The sequence below is a fragment of the Salarias fasciatus genome, chromosome 12 (genome assembly GCF_902148845.1).
Source record: "Salarias fasciatus chromosome 12, fSalaFa1.1, whole genome shotgun sequence".
NCBI lineage: Eukaryota > Metazoa > Chordata > Actinopteri > Blenniiformes > Blenniidae > Salarias > Salarias fasciatus.
The window spans coordinates 18,008,700-18,031,641 of record NC_043756.1 but is presented as its reverse complement, the minus strand read 5'-3'; the positions used below and the strand labels follow the sequence as shown (position 1 = coordinate 18,031,641).

General features: G+C 39.8%; 4 protein-coding genes across 5 annotated transcripts in view; 3 read left to right on the top strand and 1 right to left on the bottom strand.

The window, feature by feature from the left end:
• The window catches only part of oxct1a (3-oxoacid CoA transferase 1a), a 42,632-nt gene extending 39,207 nt beyond the window's left edge, over positions 1-3,425 (bottom strand). The window contains exons 1-3 of one of the 2 annotated variants that reach the window (XM_030105124.1): positions 3,181-3,425; positions 2,070-2,178; positions 997-1,087 (exon numbers count right to left, since the gene is read on the bottom strand). In XM_030105124.1, coding sequence (XP_029960984.1) covers positions 997-1,087; positions 2,070-2,178; positions 3,181-3,300 — 320 coding nt within the window. In that variant the 5' untranslated portion in view covers positions 3,301-3,425. The remainder of the gene's footprint in view (positions 1-996; positions 1,088-2,069; positions 2,179-3,180) is intronic. The other variant, XM_030105123.1, reaches the window with a different exon arrangement.
• A 1,499-nt stretch (positions 3,426-4,924) lies between these two features.
• On the top strand, positions 4,925-8,670 carry rimoc1 (rab7a interacting mon1-ccz1 complex subunit 1). Its single transcript, XM_030105037.1, has 6 exons — positions 4,925-5,068; positions 5,687-5,796; positions 6,689-6,835; positions 7,190-7,321; positions 7,467-7,581; positions 7,670-8,670. The coding sequence occupies exons 1-6, from the start codon at positions 4,975-4,977 to the stop codon at positions 7,903-7,905; spliced, it is 834 nt and encodes a 277-aa protein (XP_029960897.1). The 5' UTR covers positions 4,925-4,974; the 3' UTR covers positions 7,906-8,670.
• Positions 8,671-8,773: 103 nt separating this feature from the next.
• On the top strand, positions 8,774-14,082 carry fbxo4 (F-box protein 4). The gene is made up of 7 exons (XM_030105036.1): positions 8,774-9,011; positions 9,844-10,118; positions 10,194-10,414; positions 10,673-10,748; positions 10,966-11,138; positions 11,241-11,461; positions 11,559-14,082. The coding sequence occupies exons 1-7, from the start codon at positions 8,856-8,858 to the stop codon at positions 11,649-11,651; spliced, it is 1,215 nt and encodes a 404-aa protein (XP_029960896.1). The 5' UTR covers positions 8,774-8,855; the 3' UTR covers positions 11,652-14,082.
• A 5,601-nt stretch (positions 14,083-19,683) lies between these two features.
• Positions 19,684-22,942, top strand: part of ghra (growth hormone receptor a) — a 29,067-nt gene continuing 25,808 nt past the window's right edge. The window contains exon 1 of the mRNA XM_030104040.1: positions 19,684-19,953. The gene's annotated coding sequence lies outside the window, so the exon portion shown is untranslated. The remainder of the gene's footprint in view (positions 19,954-22,942) is intronic.

The window sequence follows — 22,942 nt, the reverse complement described above, 5'->3', positions numbered from 1 at the left end:
GCTTTCATGTAAAATGACTGATCTTTGATGAGAAAAAAAATGACTGTGCGCATGGTATTGAACACGACGGCTTTGAAACAGCACGCTCATGCTATTGTGTTTCAGTTGTGAAGATTAGGTGTCAGTAACTGTCTCAAACTTCAATACGTGAACAACCTGGTGGAAATTCGGGTTTCAATGACTGAAAAAAACATCATGGCAAATAATAATGTGAGACTTCAATTTCAAATGACAAACATCTTCAGTAACCATGTGTTTTACCTGATAACAGTTTCCAGGACATTAACTTTCCAAACAATAAATTCACTCACAATCTTACTGTGCTTTTAAGAGTATTTTCTAAATATAGGATCTCTCAAGTAAATTTAAAATGTGCATAGCTATTGAGTTTAATTAAACTTTATTTGAAAAACATTCCGAAGAGGATTGATTGAATTATAACATATTACCTCAAATATCTGCAAATCAATTATTATCAGTCGCTCATTTCCACATGTCAAAAGGTGAACTCTTTACCAAAGAAAACACAAAAAGCCAACAACAAACCACCTGACCAATGACAGATCGGAGAGAGAATAGAGAGAATGCATTTCGGGCATGTTTGACTTGACACCGGTTTTTGGTCAGGTGCTCTTTCTGAGCAGCTGGGTTTGCTGCAAACTTCTCATGACAAGCTTGTTTTCCTAACCTTCAGGCCGTCGCAGATGTCATAAGTTAAAAAAAAAAGTCCAACTGAACTGCTAGATCCAAAAGAGTAACAAGAGAGAGAATCATTCACTAAATCCTACTTGCAGTAACATTAAATCGAGGCAATAAGCTGAGTTTTTACTTTTGAGTATAAAGTATACCGAGCAGTAGAAGGTGAGTAGTGGCCCTGACGTGTTATTCACCCAAAAGCAGGTGAGTTTATAACTCTCACTTTAAAGGCTAACTGGGCAGTGAGTGCATCGCCATTCTTTTTAGCTAGAAAACATGTGATTCTCGTTACACACTTACCCTGCATTGTTACTGACTGCAGTGATGCCTTTAACACCGGTCTTCAGTAAACTATTGATAAGATTCTCTGGTATTCCACATAATCCAAAACCTGTGTTGGGAAAAGGACAGAGAGTAAGCAATACAGCACTTTTTTTTCCCCCCCAATCAGTGGGTGAAAGGTGAATTGGGTTAATATAGAATGGCAGTTTCAACCTGCAAATTGATCATTGATTTGTACAGACAGTGAAAAAAAAACAAAAAAAAAAAAAACATGATCTTTTCAACTCTTGCAAATCACACAGAATAACCCAAAGTCCATTAACCTTGGAAAAAGCCCAGGGCAACTCTTGCCTTGTGTGTATAAAGTGTCAACACAACCAAACCACTGCCGTTAGCGACACTGTTGTCTGTGGAAAATCACAATGTCACTTAGGACTTGACTATAAATAAGAGCTATGGAATTTGTGTGCGCTCACTGTTGAGAGTAGTAATCACCCACCATGCTGTAGAGACTTCAAAGTCACTCGTGGTCACAGTCACAGCAGACATACTTTATATTGTATTGTCACAAATGACTAGTGTCGGGGAAAAAAAAACTGTTGGATGACAGATTCATATCATGCATAGTAGTAAAATAGTTATATTTACTTAAGTTTCCTGTGTACTAAAACAGCTGTTGGCTCTTTATTATCCTAGCCAGGAGAATGTTAAACTGTCAACATTGTTATTTAAATAAACTTCAGTTTATTAATTATGAAGCAACTCAGATCTCCTGAAAGCAGGATGAAAGGTAACATGAACTTTTCTTGTAACATACGCATAAAGTCTCACTCCTTTAAACCAATTTGCTTCTGGATGCAGGTTTGTAATTTTGCTGCAGTCTCAGTCTGTTTCTGTCAAGAAGAACTGACATCCACATGCACAAGCATCCTCCACTGAGTGATACAACTTCAGCTGAGATGAATGAGTGAATCAGTCCTTACTGTGCCGACAGCTCAACTTATGTGTCAAAAAAGAAAGTAAATCAGACAGCGATGTGAAAATCATATGTGTATAAATTGTATTGAACCGTAAAATGTTTCGTAAATTACCTCCTACAAGGAGAGTAGATCCGTTAGGAATATCCTTTACTGCCTCTAAAGGATCGGCGTAAAACTGTGAACTCCGCTGGCTGGAGGTGGAAAAGTAGCAGCCGCAGCTCTGTGAGAAGAATAAAAAGAGACAACATGTAAAATCTTGACTATTAAAATGTGATGAGGTGCTACTGGAACTGTGCCTGGGGAAAGCCAATGTGTTGGTAGAGTTTAAAATGGTTGATCCAGTTTATTCTGCAGAGGAGGGAAAGAGAAACATCACTGGAGAACAAATCCCATAACAAAAGGAGCAGAGAAATGGGGACGTCCACTGCCAAGAGTCCCAAAACAGCAGTGAGCTGAGGCGTTTTAAATCATGCAATAACACCATCTGAAAACACAGCATGTGGTTGGGCACTCATCCATTTTGTCTACAAAATGTCACTCATAAGATACTGAAAACCACAAACAGGTATGAAAATGTCAGATTTCACCTTGATTGAATTTGGCTAAACTATTAAAGGTGCATGGATTGATTTTAACTATTCAATGGATTGTGTCCCATCACCCACTTAACAATGGATAATCTAACCTTCATTAATTAGGAAATGTATTTCAAACATGTAAAAAACAAAGAACAGTCAAAAGACTTTTTTGTAGTGTTGTTCTCATCTTGTATCCATAATTGTCTACATATATTTGCTTATTTTTGCATTTTGGACAGAAAAATAGGCAAAAAAAATTCACAAACGTCACGAAAAACAAAATGTGTCATATCAGAGCTCGTGACTGTGTTCACCTACAACACATATCTCAACACTGGACACATTAACTCCTGAATGTCAACATGCGGGTCTTACAAATAAACTCTGGTGTGGGAGAAGCCACTAATCTGTTTCTTTAAGCTGTTATTCACATTATGCATGAATTAAAAGTTGTCATCAGATTGTTGCTACATGTGTTGATCCGACGCCAGATTGTGCAGCCAGCGTGGTAAAAGAATATATTCAAATTTGAACACAACACAACAAAGAGAGAGAGCAACCTTCAGGATCTGGTGACATTATAATCCCCCTCCCGGTGGTCATAACGAACCCGCTTCAACTAGCATCACCGGTTAAGTACAAACCTTGCTCAATTGGTGGACAGCGAAGTTTAATTTGGCCGCGCGGGTACCGGGGAGGGCTTTGAAGAGCATACGCTCCGCTCTGCACAGGGCTGTGAGTGCCGCCATGTTTTGGAGCCGCATCAGAGGGGGACGAGTGAGAGCGGGTGGTGCTGGAGGCTCGAGCCGCCGCCGGACGTCAGGGGAGGCAGGCTGAAATGTGGCGAGTGACGGAGGAGCTCTCCGGGCCAACCAAACGTTGGCTGGCTGGCTGGCTGGCTGGCTGCTGCCTCAGAGGGGTGGACCAGTCCTGCTGGAAACAAGAGGCTCGGCACACGCATTTAAATTTAACCCTCTCTACGCCGCGGCGCCACGTTTCCCTCTTTAGTGACACCGGGGCTCATCATGTGGGGCGCACCTCCACCAGAGGGAGCCAGTGATTCTGATCCAAAACTGCAAACTAAATTCAAATTAAGAATCTGAAAGTAGCAAGAGAAGATATCTGTTTGACTTTTACACTGTGGTCATACCATGATTTCTTAGAAGTATTCACGACTTAATGTTATTTCATTTATAATAAATCAAATGTAAAAAATTTCCCTCTGGGTTTAATAAAGCTATTCTATTCTATTCTATTCTATTCTATTCTATTCTATTCTATTCTATTCTAAATCTGCCAGATTTCTAATTAAAATTGTGTAAAATGACATGTTACACAAAAAAAAAAAAAACATCATGAGAGGTTATATGTTTTTAGTTGCCAATAGTTAACTGATAATAGCAGTTGGGAGATTGGAGGGCAAATTGTATTGGTTGACATCTTGGGAGGGCTATTCCTCCAAAGCCGAGGAAGCCCTGACTCAAATATACTGTACATAAAGGCTAAGTGGAGGTTTCAATTCAGCATCCTTTTCCCAGCATGAAAAGAGTTGTGCTCTTTGTTGCTCGTAGATCTCATCTCATGGTGTAGAGGTCATATCACCAAGTCTGGTTCTGGAGAGCACCTGTTGTCTCCTTTTTGGTGGCACACCTGATGGAAATGAAGATCATTGCTTGGGTTTGTTAGGAGCTTGATAATGAGAAACATTAGATTTAGGTGTGCTGATTATTCTGAACAGTAAACATAAATCAAACAATAAACGTTATTTAAAAAAGAAAATAAAAGAAATACACAGAAGAAAAAAGAACATCTAAATATGTCATAAGTCTTATTATTACAATTCTATGTATGTATATCTCGATAGGTACAGTATGTGCATTAAATATTGATTTATTTGTGTGTGTGTGTGTGTGTGTGTGTGTGTGTGTGTGTGTGTGTGTGTGTGTGTGTGTGTGTGTGCGCGCATGTTTAGATATCTGTACTTCCATTTAAAAGCTCCCTTTGAATGATCAGGACTATGGCTGTCGCTCTGTCACTTCACGTGACTCACTTTGCACCAATATGGTTACTTCTTTCTGTATGAAGATGTCATTTAGAACTTTTCTGACTGAGGAGTTTGCAACAATGTATCTTTTAAATGACGTCATCATCTATTTGGACCTAGATATGCAAATGAGTTGGCAACAATGTATCAGTTTTAAAGGTCTTTTGTTTTTTGGCAAAACACAATAAAGTGCATCATATTTAATTTAATCATTAAACATTTAATGTAAATATTAACATGATTTCACAATACGCACTTTCATTTAAATCATTTTGACACTGTAATATCATACATACATACAAACTGAGCGTCAGCGGCAGACCCGCTGTAAAGTGCGATGACGCTCCATGAGCACGTGAGTAATCCCCGGCTCACGTGACGTATTGGTTTAGTCATGGCCGACGACTACAGGCGACAAGGTTTCGAGTTGGAGAGAAGGATATTCGAGTTAGACATCAAGTGTTCAAGTCTCAGAGCTGAGAAGCAAGGTATCGATGCAGCACCTTCTTTGTTATTTGCCTCGAGGTGGTTCGTGGTAGCTTGTGTGCTGTATTCTTGAATTTTTATTAGCCGACTAGCACGCGGGCTAACTTCACGGTATATGCTAGCTTGCAACCATAACAATCGCTGCTAACTGATGAAATGCTGCACATCAGCAAATAGTACTTCACCAAACAATTTATTAGCATGCAGTTTATTACTACTGTTGCAGCGTTGGACATGCTGTTGACTCACTGAGCGATAATCCGTCTTTAATTTAGGATTTTTGTTTTTCGGAGTTGACAGCTAAGGTAGTTTTGCTAACGTTAGCTAAAACGTTGATTTTTGAACTCAAACATGATGCTTTGTTCCAATCAGCTCGGAATAGAACTAAATTCCTGAATTTACACCCTTGTATATGTATTTAGCTGTGCCGCCAGCCTTGAATTTGTTGTGACATCAAAACATAAAATTTGTGTTTCTTATCTCAATTAGCCAGCTGGCTCCCAGATCTAAAAATACTTGCAGAAAGTCGAGGCAGAGTGTTTGGGCTTGAATGTGACGTGTATTTCGCTGGCTGTTGGTTGCACTCAGTGATATGTTAACATGTCGTTTTTTTTCCATAGATGATGACTATTTGCAGAATGCATCTTCCATACTAGACAAGTTGAAAAGCTTTTACAGACAAGGAGGGGAGAGTAGCAACCTTTCCAAGCTCCTTCAGGATTACACACAGGTACTTTATCTATAAATGTATTAAACATTTTACAGTAGATATATGATAAAAGTAGTTGGAAGGATTTCCTTTCTATGTATTTCATTAATAAAACCACAGATGGGTAAATACTGCTTGATAAATGGTAATCCACTGACTTACATAAAGCTGTTTCTTTGTTGTGTTTCACTCATGTAGGAAACATTTTTTACTGGCCATGTGCATCCACCAGATGTGGTACTTAATCAATCTTGGAGAGAAAGTTGAAACTATATAAAACAACTCACAAACGGGTGCTACAGTTAATATTATTCAGTGTAGTAAAACATGGTTTTACAAGCTATAGACAGCTGTACTCAGCACATGTATTCAACAGTGAAAAGGAAAGTTCAAAAAATGTTTAAAGTTTTTTAGGGTTCTTAACAATCTGCTGAATAAGCTCTCTAATCAATTTACTTTTTTATACTGTTTCCATCTTCAGGATGATGCAGTCTAAAGTGTTGTACACATCTTATCAAACTATCATGTAGTGTGAATGATGATGTATTTCCTGTTGGTGAATATAAAGATGTGTAGTGTTAATGTGTTCAACACATTTCCCTCTTGCATCCACTGTCAATCTGCTCTCAGATGAGCAAAAGTTCATCACAGAAATGTTAACTAAAAAAGTGACGTTAGTTAGCAAAACAACTTCAGCCGAACCAAAGCACATCCATGTGAGATGAATTCTTCAAACGTTTTGGTACAAAGACAATTGAACAGCAGTTTTTTTTTTCATGCACCTTCATCAAATTGCCAGTGGAGCAGCTTACAACTGTGGTTAACACTTCAGGTGTAATGACTTATCTGACGTAGTTCATACATTCAAAATATAATGCATGTTGAGCATGAACCTTTGTTCCTTATCCTTCAGGTGATTCTAGACATCACTTTTTATGAGGAGAATAAGCTGGTGGATCAAGAATTCCCCGAGGACTGCTCACCATTTAAAATCCAGCAGCTGCTGCAAGACCTGACTGAGCCAGAAGTTTTGGCTGCAAGGCTAGCTCCAGCACAAGAGGTATGCACATGTGTCTAAAAACGGTTTTGTTGACCTTGTCCCGCTTCGTGCAACTATAAATTTTTTGCATTGAAATCATGATGAGCGGCAGCTTCACAAACTGTTCTTTGTTATTCACTATATTTATGTCACAATATAAGGGAAATAAATTGTAGGTATAAAAGATTTAAAAAATGGTAGTCACTGTTTATGACTATTAGGGTATTTTTTTTCCTTTGTGATTTTCAGTAAGGCTTTCTTATTCTGGAAATGTCTCCCTAGTTTATGGTTTCAAAGCACACATTTGTGCATGTGTACTTCCATGCCGTGGGTTCACATTGTCATTGTCACAGTACAGTTTATGATCTGCGACAGGTGCAGTCTGTGTTGGGACTGGAGCTGTTAGAATGCCTGTACTGGAGACGTGGAGCTCTGCTGTACATGTACTGCCACACCCTTCATCAGCGAAAACAGTGGATCAAGAAGAATAAGGACACATTCCTTAAGGTACCAATCTCCATTTCTTATCATCTTCCAAATGAAATCTGGCCCTTTACTGGTTCTGTCAGATTTACAGTACAAACACTTGATTAATTTGCTATATTTTTGTTGGCATATGCTTATATCAGGCCTAATGCACATTTTGACCCAGTGTATTCAGGAGGGCGTTCGCTACCTGATGCGGATGCTGCAGGTTAGAAACTCTGTGAAGCTTAACGACGGTGTGGTGCTTCATGACAGCGCGACCGCCAACTTCCTGTCTGAAGGTAAAAAAATACAGTATGTTGTAGCTAGAAAACCAATGATACTGAATTAATTTGACTATACTCACGTCCTGTGTTTGTTTTTGGCCAGGCATCTTCTCAGACACACACCTGCTGACGATGATGTACATCGGGGAAATGTGCTTCTGGGCTGTCAAGTACGAAGACTGCAGTGCTGACACTATGGAGCGCAAAGAAGATCGCCTCCAGTTTCGGGACATTGGCACACAGATCCTTAATAAATACGTGCTTGCTTGCGAGGGGCCTCTGCAGGGCCAGGGCTGGAACACAGAGAATGCCAAGGAAATCCTGAGTATTTTACAGTAAACCAAGCTGCTCTTTTGTTGAAGTTGCCCTCAGGCACAGATCTAAGTTCAGTATTCAAACGTGTCAATCCCAAATAAAAATGAAACCCAAACCGGGTGTAAAGTTGTGGAAGGTAAAGTGGAGCATTCGGGGAGGAGATGAGTCTTTGGATCCGTGTCTGCAGGCAACCCATTTCTATGCCAAACGGCTCAGGCCAAAGCAATTGAATGAGAGGTTAGAAAGTATAAGACTAGTGTGATGAAGAGGCTGCACAGAAGGTCGATGAAAAATGTTTTTGCCCCATCTTGCTGAAGAAGCAGTTTTCTTGATTCCAGAGTGTTGACTGGGGCGCTTGTTTTGCTCTAAGAATGTGTTATAATATAACATTAAAATGACTATAAAGAGGTTATTAATGAAAATAATTGACTTTTTGTTCTGTTTTGTTTTTAAGATTGTTACAAGTTTAAAGATAATCCAGCTGGAGACAAGACATTGCACAGTAACATTTTATTTATTGTTGCCATTTTGGTATGCTTTTAATATATTAAAATAGCATATACATTATATAATTATCTGTGTATGAATTACATGCACAAGGCAAAGGAAGGTGACGAAGACCTATTTGACAATGATGTATTCATGACCAATTTCAAACATGTAATGAAACACTTTTAATTTCCATCTATTGCAAGTTTATTTTTCTTTCTGCCACTTTGGTAACATTGATAGTGTAACTATTAATTGAAAATCTGTGTTGTTTGGACAAAAAAAATCTCTTTTTTTATGTCCTTGTTGACAATAAACACGTGCTTTGTTTTAAGAAAAACAGCCACGAGTTGTCGTAATTGAGGGAACTACAAAACCCACAATGCCCCGCGCGTGCCACAGATGAGGAAGTGAGAGACACCGACATGTCGAGTTGTCTGTAGTGATATTTCGTCTCTACTTAATTTATTTTAAAACGTGGAGTCATGGCAGCAAAGGTCCAGCAGCTCGAGTCTGTGGTGATCCGAAGTTTGAGGCGGTTCAAAGAGCGATATTTCCCAGATAAACTTGTTCAAGATGACCTGATGCCCACTGAGGACTCACAACAACAACAACAAACCGGACTTTTGGACTTTTTACCGGTGAGATCTCAATCAGGAAGTTTAACATAACTACTAATTTAAAAAATGGGTTCGTGGCTGCATTTTTTCCCTTTATATACGTTTACCTCCTTGATTTTTTTCGCTTAAAAGATGCAGATCCAAAGGATTTAATATCCAAGCTATGAATTTAAAAGCAGTGAAATAGATTACTTAATGTGAATTCCATAGCAGTCCCATTGCTCAATAGAAGAATATGTTTATTAAAGTACCAAAAAATACTGCTTAATTACAGTAACATGAGTGTAATTAATTGCTTTCATTCCTGATTATAATGTGCTTGCTTTACCAGTGGAAAAACACTGTTATTGCTTAGAATCAAATTAGTACTAGAATTTTTGGAGTGCTAGAGAACAAATATTCAGGCTTTTGCTGAAAATCATCTCAGCATAACAGTAAGGATATTTGTGTTTTCTAGGTGTTCTCAGCAATACATTTTATCATTTAATGAAAGAATTTGATTTCCTGTTTAAAGGATGGTACATTTGTAGGGGAGATGCATTTGTTGGATGGGCAGCTAAGCTGAGTGTGCTGGTTGCACCCATGAAAAACAGTTCCAAAATAGCTTGTTATTGGTGATTCTTATTTTAAAGCTGATAGTCAGATGCCACAATGGCATTTCTGACAAACAAACACAACCACTGTGGCTGACTCAATGTCATTTGAAAGAAAATTAGATGGGTTTTACAAATATACTTTTTTTTTAAAACATAAAATTATTGTTTCAAAGGAAAGAAGAAATAGTTCACAGCCACAGTTTTCCTCTCTTCAGTGAGTTTCGAATAGTTGTCGATGTATGTCCCTTTCCCTGAAGGTGGACCTGCAGTTCCTCATCATGACCTTCCTGTCTCCTGCGGATATCTGCCGCCTGGGCGCCACCAGCTGCTACTGGAGGGCCATGGTCAGGGACCCATTACTGTGGAGGTACTTCCTGCTGCGGGACATGCCGTACTGGTCCTCCATTGATAATGTGACCATGCCTCGTTTGGAGATGCTGGACGCCCCGCTGAGCAGTGACGACGAGAGCCCTGATGACATGGAGGAAGGAGGAGATAAAAGGATGGAGCTTAAATTTGACTACATGTCAGAGTGGGTATCTTTTTCTCTTGTCCTTCAGTAGGATCAGCCTGATTTTTGAGTTCTTTGTTTTTTTGTCCACTACAGATATCTGAAAGCTTGCCCATCCTCCAGACAGCAGTGGCTTCCCTCTCGACCGGCGTATGAAGTTGTGACCTCCTTCCTCCAGTCACTCGTGCCATCGTCTGAACCACGATACGCCATGTTTGGCCCTGGCATGGAGCAGCTGGATGTTTCTCTTGTCACGAGGCTGATGCATGCTCCAGATGTGCTTCCTGTGTCAGGAACTCCACACAGGCAGATAAATGGTGAGATGACACTCATGTTTATTCATGAAGCAGGATACAAATCTCTTTGTTAATGACATTGTAATAAAACCCTATTTTAAGTCTTAGGTGGAGCTTTAACTTGAATTAGGTAGTTTTCTGCAAGAACTGTGCCTGGTAATGATGTAAATAATACATAACCACAATATTTATCTGCCACTAGGTGTCAGTATCAGTCCAGCATCTCACATGTTTCCGTCACCAATAGACTCAGCCATTGCTCATCTGTTTTCATTATAGGTATTGGCTCAGGAATCAGTTACATGTTCAACAACCAACACAAATTCAACATCCTGACTCTTTATTCAACCAACAGGTAATGAGCACATTGCATGTGAACTTAATGACTTGAACTTGTTCATCCATCTGGTCCCCCGCATGCATGGTGAAACAATGCAAACCATAGAAAGGTTTTCAAACCATTATATTTGTGAGACAATAGTGGTAAATTCTACATTTTAATGTGAAATTGCACATGATGATGGTTTTTCTGAAATTTCCATATTGATCCAAAATGTGTGTCTGTGTTGCAGGGCCGAGAGGGAGAGAGCCAGACAGCAGCAAGTCAGCATCAGTAACAAACTTTTTACTATTGAAAGAACTGATGAGTCAGGCTGCCCAGTGTACAGTCCTGCTCCTCAGGTTCAACAAGTGTGCCAGGCGGTGGATGGTTTCATTTATGTGGCCAATGCAGAGCCCGGTAAAGGTGAGATAACACTTTGTGTTTTCCTCTGCCGGGTCTCCTTTGATGCTTCAGCTCTTTCGAGCGATGAATGTTTTTCACCGATCATTGGCACGTCTTCACCAGGTGACGGAGAGTCTGAGGAAGCCCAGATTCGGGCCGTGCTGAACTGTGCTGGAGGCTCCACACCCAAACCCCTGCTGGTGCTCTCCTGTGTGTCCAGAGAACAGCCGCAAGCAATCAGCCAGCAAAACGACGAAGCAGACGAAGGCGGGAGGCGGTGTCGAACTCCCTGCGTTCACATGGCACAGAGACTCGGCCTGCCGAAGATCACGAACCGCTGGATGGTAACTGCTTGATATTTGCTCGTATGAAAAAGTTAGAACACATCCATTTGTCCAGTCTTATTTGTTGGGGATTTCCAACGTATGGTTTCTCTTCTAGGTTCAAGATACAGTGGCAGAGTCCCTCTCAGGTCTTCTGGATGGTATTTCCTGGTTGCTGAAGTGCTCAGGAGTCAAACTTTATGGGAGCTAGTTCATTAACTCCTGCTGCTGCCAGATGAATTAAAACCACAGACCTCAGTGCAATGTCATCCTCACAACAATACGCACTAAAGTATTTCCCAAGTTTATGTGCACCGTGTGTGCACCAAATGTTTCCAGATGGGAACACTGCACTTTAGATTTAATGACCTGGATGAGCCGAAGAAGAGATTACTCGATAACGATAATGCATCTGAAAGGCCAAAAATAGCATTTTTTACAAAAACAGCCAAATGAAGAACATCGCAGAACAGAGAGTTATGCAAATATGTGGATACTTCATGGAAAAAAACTGATGAACAAGAAGGAAAGCCAAAATGAATAAAGCAAAAACAATCTACAGTTTAATAAAACCTTCAAAAACACACCTTCTGCTTCATATTTAATGTAACTTCACATCATTTCCATTATATAACAGTAACATTTGCCAGATTACTTAAGAATGGTCACAAAGCCAAAAGGTTTTTGATTGATGTACGTCGTGTTGATGGTTGGGTTTTCAGTGAAATGAGTTGAGTTCACAAGCAGTTTTAAATCTTACCTTTTCATATGACAAATAATACTGATTCTACACGACTTGTGAACACTTCAGTGATATTTTTCACATCTTTTCTGTGTAGTAAAGATTAAAGTAGAACAATATTTTAAAGTGATTAAGAGTTGCACTTTTTTGCTTTATTTATTGAAAGTTGAAATAAATGAATTGTTGGACTTTAATTTTAATTGTGATCTGTCTGATACACATATTATGTGAGGATTGGAGATATTTCCATTCTATTCTGTTCGTGTGTTGAGCCTAGATGTTTCCACTGAGGTCAACCCTGAAATGTAAAGTCAAATCAGAGTCAGACTCATAAAAAACTTTATGCATCCCGGAGGTGCACTTAGGAGGACGTGCACAGCAGCAAGGCACACATAAACATCAGCATGACATAAAAATTGACATCTGTATGTCAGCAAGCATGAAAGATCATTGTCTCAGCCACCAGGCTACAGAGAAGCTGCCTGTGTAACTCATTTTTTCCCCCTGAATTTTAATGATTGTGTATGTTTTCTCATAATTTGCTGAATATAAACATGCTTACAGATTTACAGTAAATTAGATTTGCCCTCATAAACACACCTGCAGTATGTGAAAGCCCAGTCACACTCATTGATCTGACTGAACAATACCAACCAAATCAGCCTCTGATATATTTTACACCAGTTCAACATAAAATACACAGAAAACTTTGCAATGCAAAAATATTGTTTCAAAATTCGCAGCCTAGCGTGACCTGTTTGCACCTTTTCTGGTTCATTTGGCCTGAAAATAGCACTCATTCTTGCCTACTTTAAAACTGTGGCAATAAAATTCCAGCGCAATTGCTGCACTTAAATCATTTCATCTCTCCCTTTATGTGTTCCTGTTCTGTGTGTCCTCTGAAAATGACCACCTGTTCCATATTCAGTGTCCCTCCGGTAATGTTCACATGCTCCGCCGGCAACAATGGAATCACTTTTGCGGCATGTGGGCTATGACAAGATAATGTGCTCCGCCGACGCTCTTTTGTTCTTGTCCCCTAGGTAACCACAAATCATTGGTAAAAGTATATGACCCCAGGTACCAGCACTATCAAAATGTTCTTTAGACACAACTGTCATTTTCATGCACGTACAGTTTTAGAATTTGACCATGATTGGTGCAATTTGGATGCATTAAGCCGAGCTGAATGCTAGTGGAGAGAGGCGATTGGCTTTTTTTTTTTTCTTTCTCAGAATTTATTTTTAGGGAAATGATGGATGAGTTAGCCACCGTGTGTGTGTGTGTGTGTGTGTGTGTGTGTGTGTGTGTGTGTATGGGTGTTCTGAGGGAAGCAGGCGGAAAAAATCCTACTTCTTATCTCTACATCATATCTCTCTGTTCCAAATAAACAGGATGTCTTCTTTCTTGGTCCTCACCCCTCTGTTATTTACCTGTTTGTGTGTGTGTGGATGTGTGTGAGGGAGAGAGCGCGAGCGTGAACCAGTGCTCCCACAGGCTGTCCAACAATTAAGATGTCCCACTTCAGGAAAGCTTTGCCACGTAAACCCTGGGAACTTGTTTAAGGGCAGGTATGCAGGGGAAAAGTCTGTAATCCTCTGTTATTACTCTGTGATCCTAATGTTGCCAATGGAGGCAGAATCCTGCTGACTGGTGGCGTCTGCATGCATCAACATGGGGTTTTTGTGCCTCCAGTCTGAATGTATGGAAATATGAAGGAGCTGCGCTGATAAACTAATTCTATGGGAATGCATGTTAAGTCAAGAGAGCTGCATTGTGTTTGCTACTTTGAGTTTGCACTTTGCAGTCAGGGTGTGTTGCATCCACTGTTGGAACTTGTCTGAATAGCAGGATTTTCAAGGTTTGTTTATTCAGACCGCAGACTGTGAACCATTAGCACACATCCCTACAATAATGGTGGTCAGGGGCTTGGTGGGGGAGGGTCTCATGTTATGTTTTTCCAAAGGTGAATGAGTACCAGACCTCCAGCTGCTTATTGTCCTGCAAGGGGCCAGGCTGAGATTCTCTGCCATGCAGGAGGAACAATGTTCTGACCTCAGACGGTTTACAGACGCGTGTGGTCTGTAACATTTTGAGAGCAGCTGAAGCAAACCGTACAGCTATGATGAATATGGAACCACCAGGACAAATGTTTTGAAAATACTGTGTTCATAACAAGAAAAGAAGGTCAAATGTGTTAGAATGTGGACTCAGATGTCAAATATGTGGTTTCAGCGAGTGGCGGTGTGCGAGATTTATGAAAAAAAAAAGCTTAATTGGTTACGTTTAAATTTTTGTCAGATGAAAAAGAAGCTGGTCTATTTCTTTGATGCCCTGTGCAACCGTCTGAATGATTGATTTGATCCACAGAAAGCAACATAATATTAATTCCATTACTTTGTTTTTTCACATCTTTATTGTTCTGTGTTTTAGAAGTTAATATAGAGTCACTTTACTGGAGCCAGTCATCAGGCATCAATAGAATAAAACAAATACAATAAAACATTGATGCACTTTTTTTTATACAAAAAACAAACAAACAAGAAAACTGCCTGTTACTCTGATGAGATAGACTGTATAAACCCTCTCAAAGAAATGAAATACATTGTCTGTCACTTGTTTTTTTTCATATATACAACTGTCTTTCTGCCTCACTCTTTCCTCTTTTCATTAAAGATAAGTCACTCATTTGTATTCTATGATAACAGCCAGGATTAAAGTAGATGTAGAAAAAACACATCATTTGCATGATGCATTGGCTGATTAAGCTAAGCGTCCCTCTTAATTGTGTTGTTTTGCACATGGTGGGGCTCTCATGCTGATACTCACTCATCCCATGCAATCTTGCCAATTCACTTCAATTTCCTGCCCTCTTCAGTGCATCCATCAGGCCTACCTCCTGCTGTCATGTATATGACAGGTTACGGCCATGTAACGTTGAAGAACTGAATGAAGACTGGAATATTTGTCAGTTACTTTGAGTTTATCAGCGGGTCTGTATTAACCGGGAGCACAGTGATCTGTTCTCACATTCGCTGCTGTTTATATCTACGTGTGCATGTCGAGGTGTCCTCCCTGTAGCCAGCCCTTCTCTCTTATCCTAATGCAATCGGCAGCGAGGCGCTGACATAATTGTAGACGGCCACACTTCGACGTGAAACTGCACTAAGCACATTACAGCTGACTTGAGGGGGAGGACAAAAAGGGCACTCCTACATTATGTGTAAAATAAAATCAGACAGCCAAATACAAAGTGTAAGGCATGCGAGTGCACAAAGCCAATTCCAGGAATACGGTTGTGACTTATGTTGCCCGGAGCAGCTCAGTTAGGTTCCTGTGAAACGGCAAAATCAAACAACCTTGTGAGACGATCGTCGAAAAATAGCATTGGCTAAGGGCTCTTGAAACGCCTCTTGGGATGGTCAAGCATGAGCTACAGCGAAAAAGGCCCCTCATGGGATGTGCCATAAGCACTGACAACTAAAAGGGCAGGACGGACGACAAAGACGCTGACGAGGAACAACATTTAAATGAAATCAAAATGTCTTTCATTAAATTATGTTTATCTACATTAAAGCATTAGAAGATAAACAAAATCCTGAATGTAGGAGAAAATATTCAAATGCTTCTGGCACAAAATCAACAGCTAAAAATAGCAGCTGAGATGTGGAATTCAAACTGCAATGATCTGACCAAGAGACGACCACTTTGACAGTCGCCTAATGAGTTCATCCAGTTGTACTCACTGTACTTTCATGATCATTACGGTGACTTCGAGGAATCAGTTAGGCTCCTGTGAAAGTCAGATAGAAAAGTTGCAGGCAACATCATTAGATCGTAAGAGGATTCAACATGCATACCATGGATAATGATACTCCTTTAATTCAGAGGGCTTCATATGGCCCAATTTGACATTGATGGGTCGGATCAACAAAATTACAGCAAGATAACCTTCAAATAAAACTTTTGGAAAACTCCAGCTGTTTTCCTTTGTTTCGTGAAACTTGTCATGAGAAAATTCACATGTAATGCAATGCCTTCTTCATAAAGAAAAATGACTGCAATGTCAACATCACGCCATCTTTAAAGATGTCTAAAGTTCAAAATATGATGAATTATGAAAAACGTCCTTACTGTGCTCACAGTGTGACGTTGATGTCAACACTCCTGCGTCACAACTTACTGAAACACTGCAATCCACAATGTATATATCACACACAGTCATTATTTTTTTTATAGAAAACATTCCATTCATAATTGCCCCAGTGCAATTAAGATGTTAACTTGAAAGCAGCAGATGTGCATTAGTTTGTGGGCCAGACACATTGTTCTCTTGTCACAGTTGGTGTTACAGAAGTCCTCATGGTTTCGGAACAAAGGAACTAATTTGCTGCACACTGCTCCATTCAGGGCCCTCTCTCACACAACACACCAATCCAGGGGCAGTATTTTTGTTTCTGTGTGCTAATTAATGTCACAGGGAATTTAGAGAAAAAGATAAGCAAAACAAAGCTCAATATGAGACGATTTTACCTTTGAGTTCATGCAATACAAGTTTAATCACAAAGCAACATTAAAACAAGACTTGCAAATGTATTTAAATGAAAATAGTAAAAGTTGTAACTGAACACACTGATCAATGGTATAAAGTATGTGAGTCTTGTTACATATAATTCAGTTCCACTTTATCCTTTTGTGCTGCAAGTCATAATTTCTCCTGTTTATTTTGTGTGAGTGCAGCCCTCGCGGCTCATCAAGCGTTTTTTTATGCCTGCCGCAATAGAAGGAGCTGGAAAAAGCCGGGCCATAACTTGTGGAGCTTGTAAACCAGAGGGGGACGGGGATATAAAAATACAAGGACGGCTCGGCTCAATACAGACGGGCCAATTCCATTTCTTTCCCATAGCACCACAAATCATGTCAACGCTGCATCAATGCAACGGCAGCAAGGAAAAGACAAGAGACCGGGGAAATACAGGCACAGCCCTCCTCTGCAGCTTTAACAGTGTGTTTGTCTGTTTGCCCAGTGTTTATAGGGCGGCATGTTAAATATTACAAATGGCACTTAACTTTTAACTGCTTCCTTAGGTTTTTTGGCTGATGCCTAAACCGTGACCTAGAGCAAGAGGTTGTGACACAATCTTGACTCTTTGACCCCTCTTTGACCATCCCGTCAGAAATCCGTGGATTTCTATTTTTTTAAAGATCTTTTTTTTTTTACACTATCATCATCAGGCCTCTTAATTTGCAGTTCAAGGTTAAAGATGCAAAATATGTGTCACATATAAATGGCAGTCTTTGACTTAAATGTTGAGTTTCCAACTGAGAAATAAAATACAGCTAAACAGAAAAAAAGCACTATTTAGGAAAAAGTTAGACGCTAACATGGCAACAGCTTCTTCAAAGACTGAATAAAGTGAAAATAAAACCAACAATAAAATCAAAATGGCTCAACCAGATTAGTTGGGAAACAAACTAAAAGTACATAAAACAACAAAATCCATGAAAAATATATTTCAAAAGGCAAAAAAAAAAAAAAAAAAAAAAAAAAAGTAAATTGTATCAATGCATCAATCCATGTGGCTGCAGTTTAATCTATTGGAAAGTGGCATGAATACAAACTCTGACATGGGGTGCAGGCTTGTTGAAGCTACCGACCTCTTAATTCACTTGACATTTGAAAATAAACAAACAAATGAACTCATGATGAAGACATCTGTGGCTTCACCTCATAATCTGTAGGTGCATATTGCCCTTTAGTTTCACAAAGTAATATTGCAGCCACACCGGCTTTAATAAAGAAATTGATTTTGCTTGCAGTGATGGATGCTCTGCTCTGGATGAACATCGATTAGAAGTCAAATCCCGCAAAGGGAGAATAATCTCAAGGTACCACCCAGGCAAATGTATGCAGTTTGCAGAAAGTGCAGCTTTGGGCAGGCTGGGCGTGCTTTGGGCTCACGTGTCGGGGCGGAGCGGCTGTGGGGGCCGGAGGGGGGCCGGAGGGGGGGCCGGGGGAGTGTGTTTCCCCTCCGCACCATCCGACAGCTGAAATACTGGTCGAGCCTCTCGTGGCGTCATTTCTCCGGTGGACTCTCCACGTGAGCAGGCTGCAGTTCTCCCATCCGCCACAGCCCTGTCCGAGAAACGTGGAGTTCTTTGAGAGGTCAAGAAGCTTTGAAGATTTTTAAGAGACAATAAAAACATATTTAAGTTACATAAAAAAAAAAAAAAAAAAAATCCCAATTGCATTGAACCTGTTTGGCAACTTAATAAAACTGCATCTGTATAGAATAAATTCCAAATACCAAAAAGTTTTTAAACCACCAAAATTCTATAATAATCAGTTGTTGAAAAAAATCTAATACATTTATTTTTTACAAGTACTGTGGTATTGTCACTTTATTACTGTTTACAGCGTGTTTTCTAAATACTTTTTCACTGTTTGGTTTTTGGACACTTTTTAATCTTTTAAGTATATGTGCCTTCAGTGTTGCTATCTCAGCTTTTTGCAACAAATGTTCATTCATGTGTGCACCTATGGTGTGTATTTTAAGAGACAACAAAGCTATATATATGCACCTACTGTGTATATTATTTGAATATTTCTATTAGAATAAATTTCTATTTTGACTACCTAAATGCTGAAGATTTGAAAATCTAACCAAACTGTGGACATTGTCAATAGAATCACATGATCCCAGCAGTAGCAAAGTAGATTATATGGTGCAAATCGTAATCAATTATGGGGACATGGCATATTCATTTGTGGTTACAACAGTAGTAAAAACAGTAGAGTGACATGAATTTAAGAAAAAGACTTTGTTCATTCATATAATAAGGAAAATTGATTGATTGATTGATTGATTGGGTTTTCTTTCAAATATAACTGAAAATGAGTAAAAATGCCGCGGGAAAGTGGATAAAATGCAAGTCATAAAAAGAAAAGTATATAATTGGCAATCAAAATCAAGAAGACTTGCTCAGTATAGTGAGGTCTTTTTAGTGTCTATTTACTTGCCTTGAGTTCTATAAATTTTCAAAAATGATTATGGCGCCAGTATAATTTAATAACCCCAGTTTCAATTAGTCCATGATGCATAATCTATATCTACATACTCAAGTCCTAATTGCTGGAAGAAACTGGCGTTGCTGAAACATAATCTAAGAGAGTTTTATTGACATTATTGACAGTTATATAGTGCCAAGTGAAGTTGCAGATGAAATCTTGTGGATGGGTTCGATGACAGGGCTTGGAGTCTCTTTCCAGAGATACAAAAAGCATAATAAAGAGTTGACGTGCTCAGCATCATAGTGTAAACAGTAGCTGCTGTGAGAGATCGTGGCTGCTCTGAGCCCCTCTGGTGGGCTTCGTTTCTCTGTCCCCTCTGCGGTCCTCTGTGGAGCAGAGTGGATAGCTGGCGGATGAGGGCGCTTCTCCGCCATGTGAACGCTCTCTCTCACACACACACACACTCACTCACTCACCCATACTCTCTCCGTTTCTGCGGTCAGGGTGTATCTCCCCTCCAAGTCGACCGGATGATGAGCTGAGCTGCGATTAAGAAATCAAAATCTCCAGGAGGGAAAGTACGCACCAGATCGCGAGTGCGCGTGAGGTGATCGTCTCGGTCGGACGCGCTGGGAAGCGGGGCTGAAGTGAGCCAGCAGGACCCTGCCTGTTGATGTTGGCCACCAGATGACCAACTTTGGAAAAAGTTGATCTACGCGGTTGTTGATTGCAGCTTTTCGGCTCCGAATCGTCGAACAAGTAAGTTTGCTGGTGTTTTTTTTTTTCAAAGAGTCCAGCTGCGTGCTCGTCCGAATCTCCGCGTCTCACGCAGCGTTGACTGAATCCTGACACGGCAATACTTTCCCCCCCCCCAACAAAAGAAAACTCTGCAAATATTTGAGTTGTCTGAAACCTTAAATATTATCGGACCTCTGCTTAAGACAATATGCATTGTTCCAAAAGACGCGCACGTGAGAGCAAGTCTTTAAATTCCTCCACAACTTTGCTTGCAACGACTAAACTCGGACGATGGGATGAAGTGACAGCCTGGGTTGGATTTGACGACTTTGAGAGTTTCATTACTCACCTGAGAAGCGTGAATTTAACGCGTGTTGCACGAAAACTAGGACAGGAAACTACAATCTGGTCAAAATTAGATGGAAATACTCTAAATTGGTAAAGCAGATCACACCCATGAGTGATTGAGGACAATCTGTCTGTGACACTCTACTGATTGAAGTTTACTTCACCTTTATGTGGGTCTGCAGGTCTTTTTCAGCCGTGTGGATTGTGTCAAGCAGCAGTCAAATTATTTTAAATGTTTCAGGCAAGTCAGGAATATTGACATTGTGGGATGCCTGGGGAGTGAAACATGTTGCAGCTTAAAACCCAAAGTAATGCTGCATACCAATCTTCCTGTACAGATTGTTGAACATGCAAAACCCATACTTTTAGGCAGATATGTAGTGTTTTTACAGATAGGTACATCTTAAAATAATGCACCTCCATTATACTACTTGTAATGTTTTTGCAAAGATTCAATGAGGACAGATAAATAGAATAGTTCCCAGTATGGAAAAATGTCTTCAGCAAGCACAAGCTAAAAAAAAATCCTATTTCTGGTAATTGTGTGAGAATTTAGGATATTTTAAAGCTCATCGCTGCTGGTCTCCTCCTCGGTTTGTTTGCTCTTTATGAGTAAACAGTTGATGGCTGTACTAACCACAAGAGAACACCTCCACTATTTTACTGCTAATTAGGGAGCATTCCACACTGTGATGATGTACTCAGAGGTCCTGGAGGGACACGGTCCTGCATGGTTTCAATGAGTTCCTGTATCAACTCATCTGACTCCAATGAATGTGTCAACGTGAATCTTTGCAGAAAGCCTGATTATGAATCAGGACAATCATGCAGGCCTTGTATGAGGACACCACTTTGATGCACAGTGTGCACAATTATTCATTCATTTCCTTTTCTTTTTTTTCTTTTTTTTAAAAAAGTGTGTTTTGCCCACTTTGGTCTTGCTTAGCTCACTCTTTTTTCTAAAAACAATTTTTCTCTTGTGGTCTTCTGTGTGATGGCTCTTTCAAATAAATTATAATGGTGCAGTTACAAGGACAACATGATTATAGCATCCTCTAGATGAGTCGGTCTAAAGATCCATTTAAAAAAAAAATCATCAACAGCCTCACACATTACTGAAATTATAGAGATCAACACCTTTTTCTTTAAAATGATATGGTGCAACATTTGTCTGAAAATAGCCATATTTAATGAGATTTATCATTGAATCAGTTGCTCAGAATGAGTTCAGAGGAAAGTGTAATGACAGACATGATTAATGGCTACAGTTGCACCGACAAGGTAGCCTCAGAGACATTTTAATGGATGAGATGAGGAGTTTAAAGAGACATTAGGTCCATCAGTTTTGTCTCGTTCATGCTGCATTCCACATATAACATTGAGTGCTTTTTTTTCACACTTTGATAGCAAAACAACATACTGGAAACCGTTCGGTGTTACACACGTACAGGTGCGGCTTGTCTTCATGGATGATTATTAGGACTTGCTTGTGTACATCAGAAATTTAGAGAGAAACAACTTATTTGGAGTAAATTCCTAATTCCTGTTCCTAATCTAAATCAACCAGTGGGATTCTTTAGCCTTTAAATTCAGTCATGATTGTTGGATCTATATGACTGAAAACACAGTCAGTGTTTAGAATGTGAGCATCAGGTGGCTTCTTGTTTCTGACACAAGTCGTTCAGAAAAACAACTAACTGTTCCATATGACAGTTAACAATTGATTCGCGGTGAGAAAGATTTCTTTACAGCTATTGGCTGTGAACCTTTGCAGGCTCGTACATGCACAAACGCAGTTTGGAATTCTGCAAAGCAGACATTTTCCACAAAGATCAATTTTCAGATCTCGGCAGCCCTTATGTTTTTTTCCGTCTCCGCTGGACTCTGACTTTTGCTCAAAGTCTTCTCTATTTTTGCACCGATACATACAGATTTTCTGCACACACGTGTGAAAACGCTCATGCAAACACCTCGTCGTCTCCTCTTTAGATTTACACACACAAGCATGCATGCACGTATAAGTAGGGCTTGCAGATGTGCGACCTGATCTGCTTCCAGTCGAGGCTGTTCTCATGCCAGTGTGCTGACTCTGAGTTTTCCACACTCTCTGAAATGAGAGAGGAGACATTAGAGCCATCCAGTAGCCATATCTGAAGCGCTGATAGCACACATAAACACACATGTACATATGTTTAAAATAAAATGTTCTGTTCCTGCACCTAATGGGTTCCCATTAGGCGCAGGTTTCACATCTTTTTTCACTTTAATATTTCACCTCCTATAACTGACAACCAAACACATTGGTCTCCTTTAAGGGACTCCTACAACGGTTAACAATACACGGTTTTTAATCTTTAACTTGTCGACATGTCCGGTGCTTGTGAGAAGCCGGACAGGTTGGTGTCACTTTTCGCAAGCCAACAGCTACAGTGTTCTTTTAATGAGTTTACTCTTTAAAGCCACTTTGTGAGGTACTGTATCACACTGGCATCCATTCAGGGTTAATTGCTTTGATTATAGTTGATTGCCTTTGTTTGCTTATTTGTCTTGCTGTCCCTGAAAAAAGTTAAGATGTAGTTATGTAGGAGTTGTAAAGTGATTTATTGTGCACAGTTAAGACCTGGGATTTCAGTAAAAGCTTTGAGCATCAGGGTATTTGTTG

Bases quoted from the DNA above. Each gene is read 5' to 3' on its own strand.
- rimoc1 (XM_030105037.1), top strand. From the start codon at position 4,975: ATGGCCGACGACTACAGGCGACAAGGTTTCGAGTTGGAGAGAAGGATA. The intron at 5,069-5,686 runs GTATCGATGCAG...TTTTTTCCATAG, and splicing joins TCTCAGAGCTGAGAAGCAAG to ATGATGACTATTTGCAGAAT. The intron at 6,836-7,189 runs GTATGCACATGT...GATCTGCGACAG, and splicing joins GGCTAGCTCCAGCACAAGAG to GTGCAGTCTGTGTTGGGACT.
- fbxo4 (XM_030105036.1), top strand. From the start codon at position 8,856: ATGGCAGCAAAGGTCCAGCAGCTCGAGTCTGTGGTGATCCGAAGTTTG. The intron at 9,012-9,843 runs GTGAGATCTCAA...CTTTCCCTGAAG, and splicing joins GACTTTTGGACTTTTTACCG to GTGGACCTGCAGTTCCTCAT. The intron at 11,462-11,558 runs GTAACTGCTTGA...TTTCTCTTCTAG, and splicing joins AGATCACGAACCGCTGGATG to GTTCAAGATACAGTGGCAGA.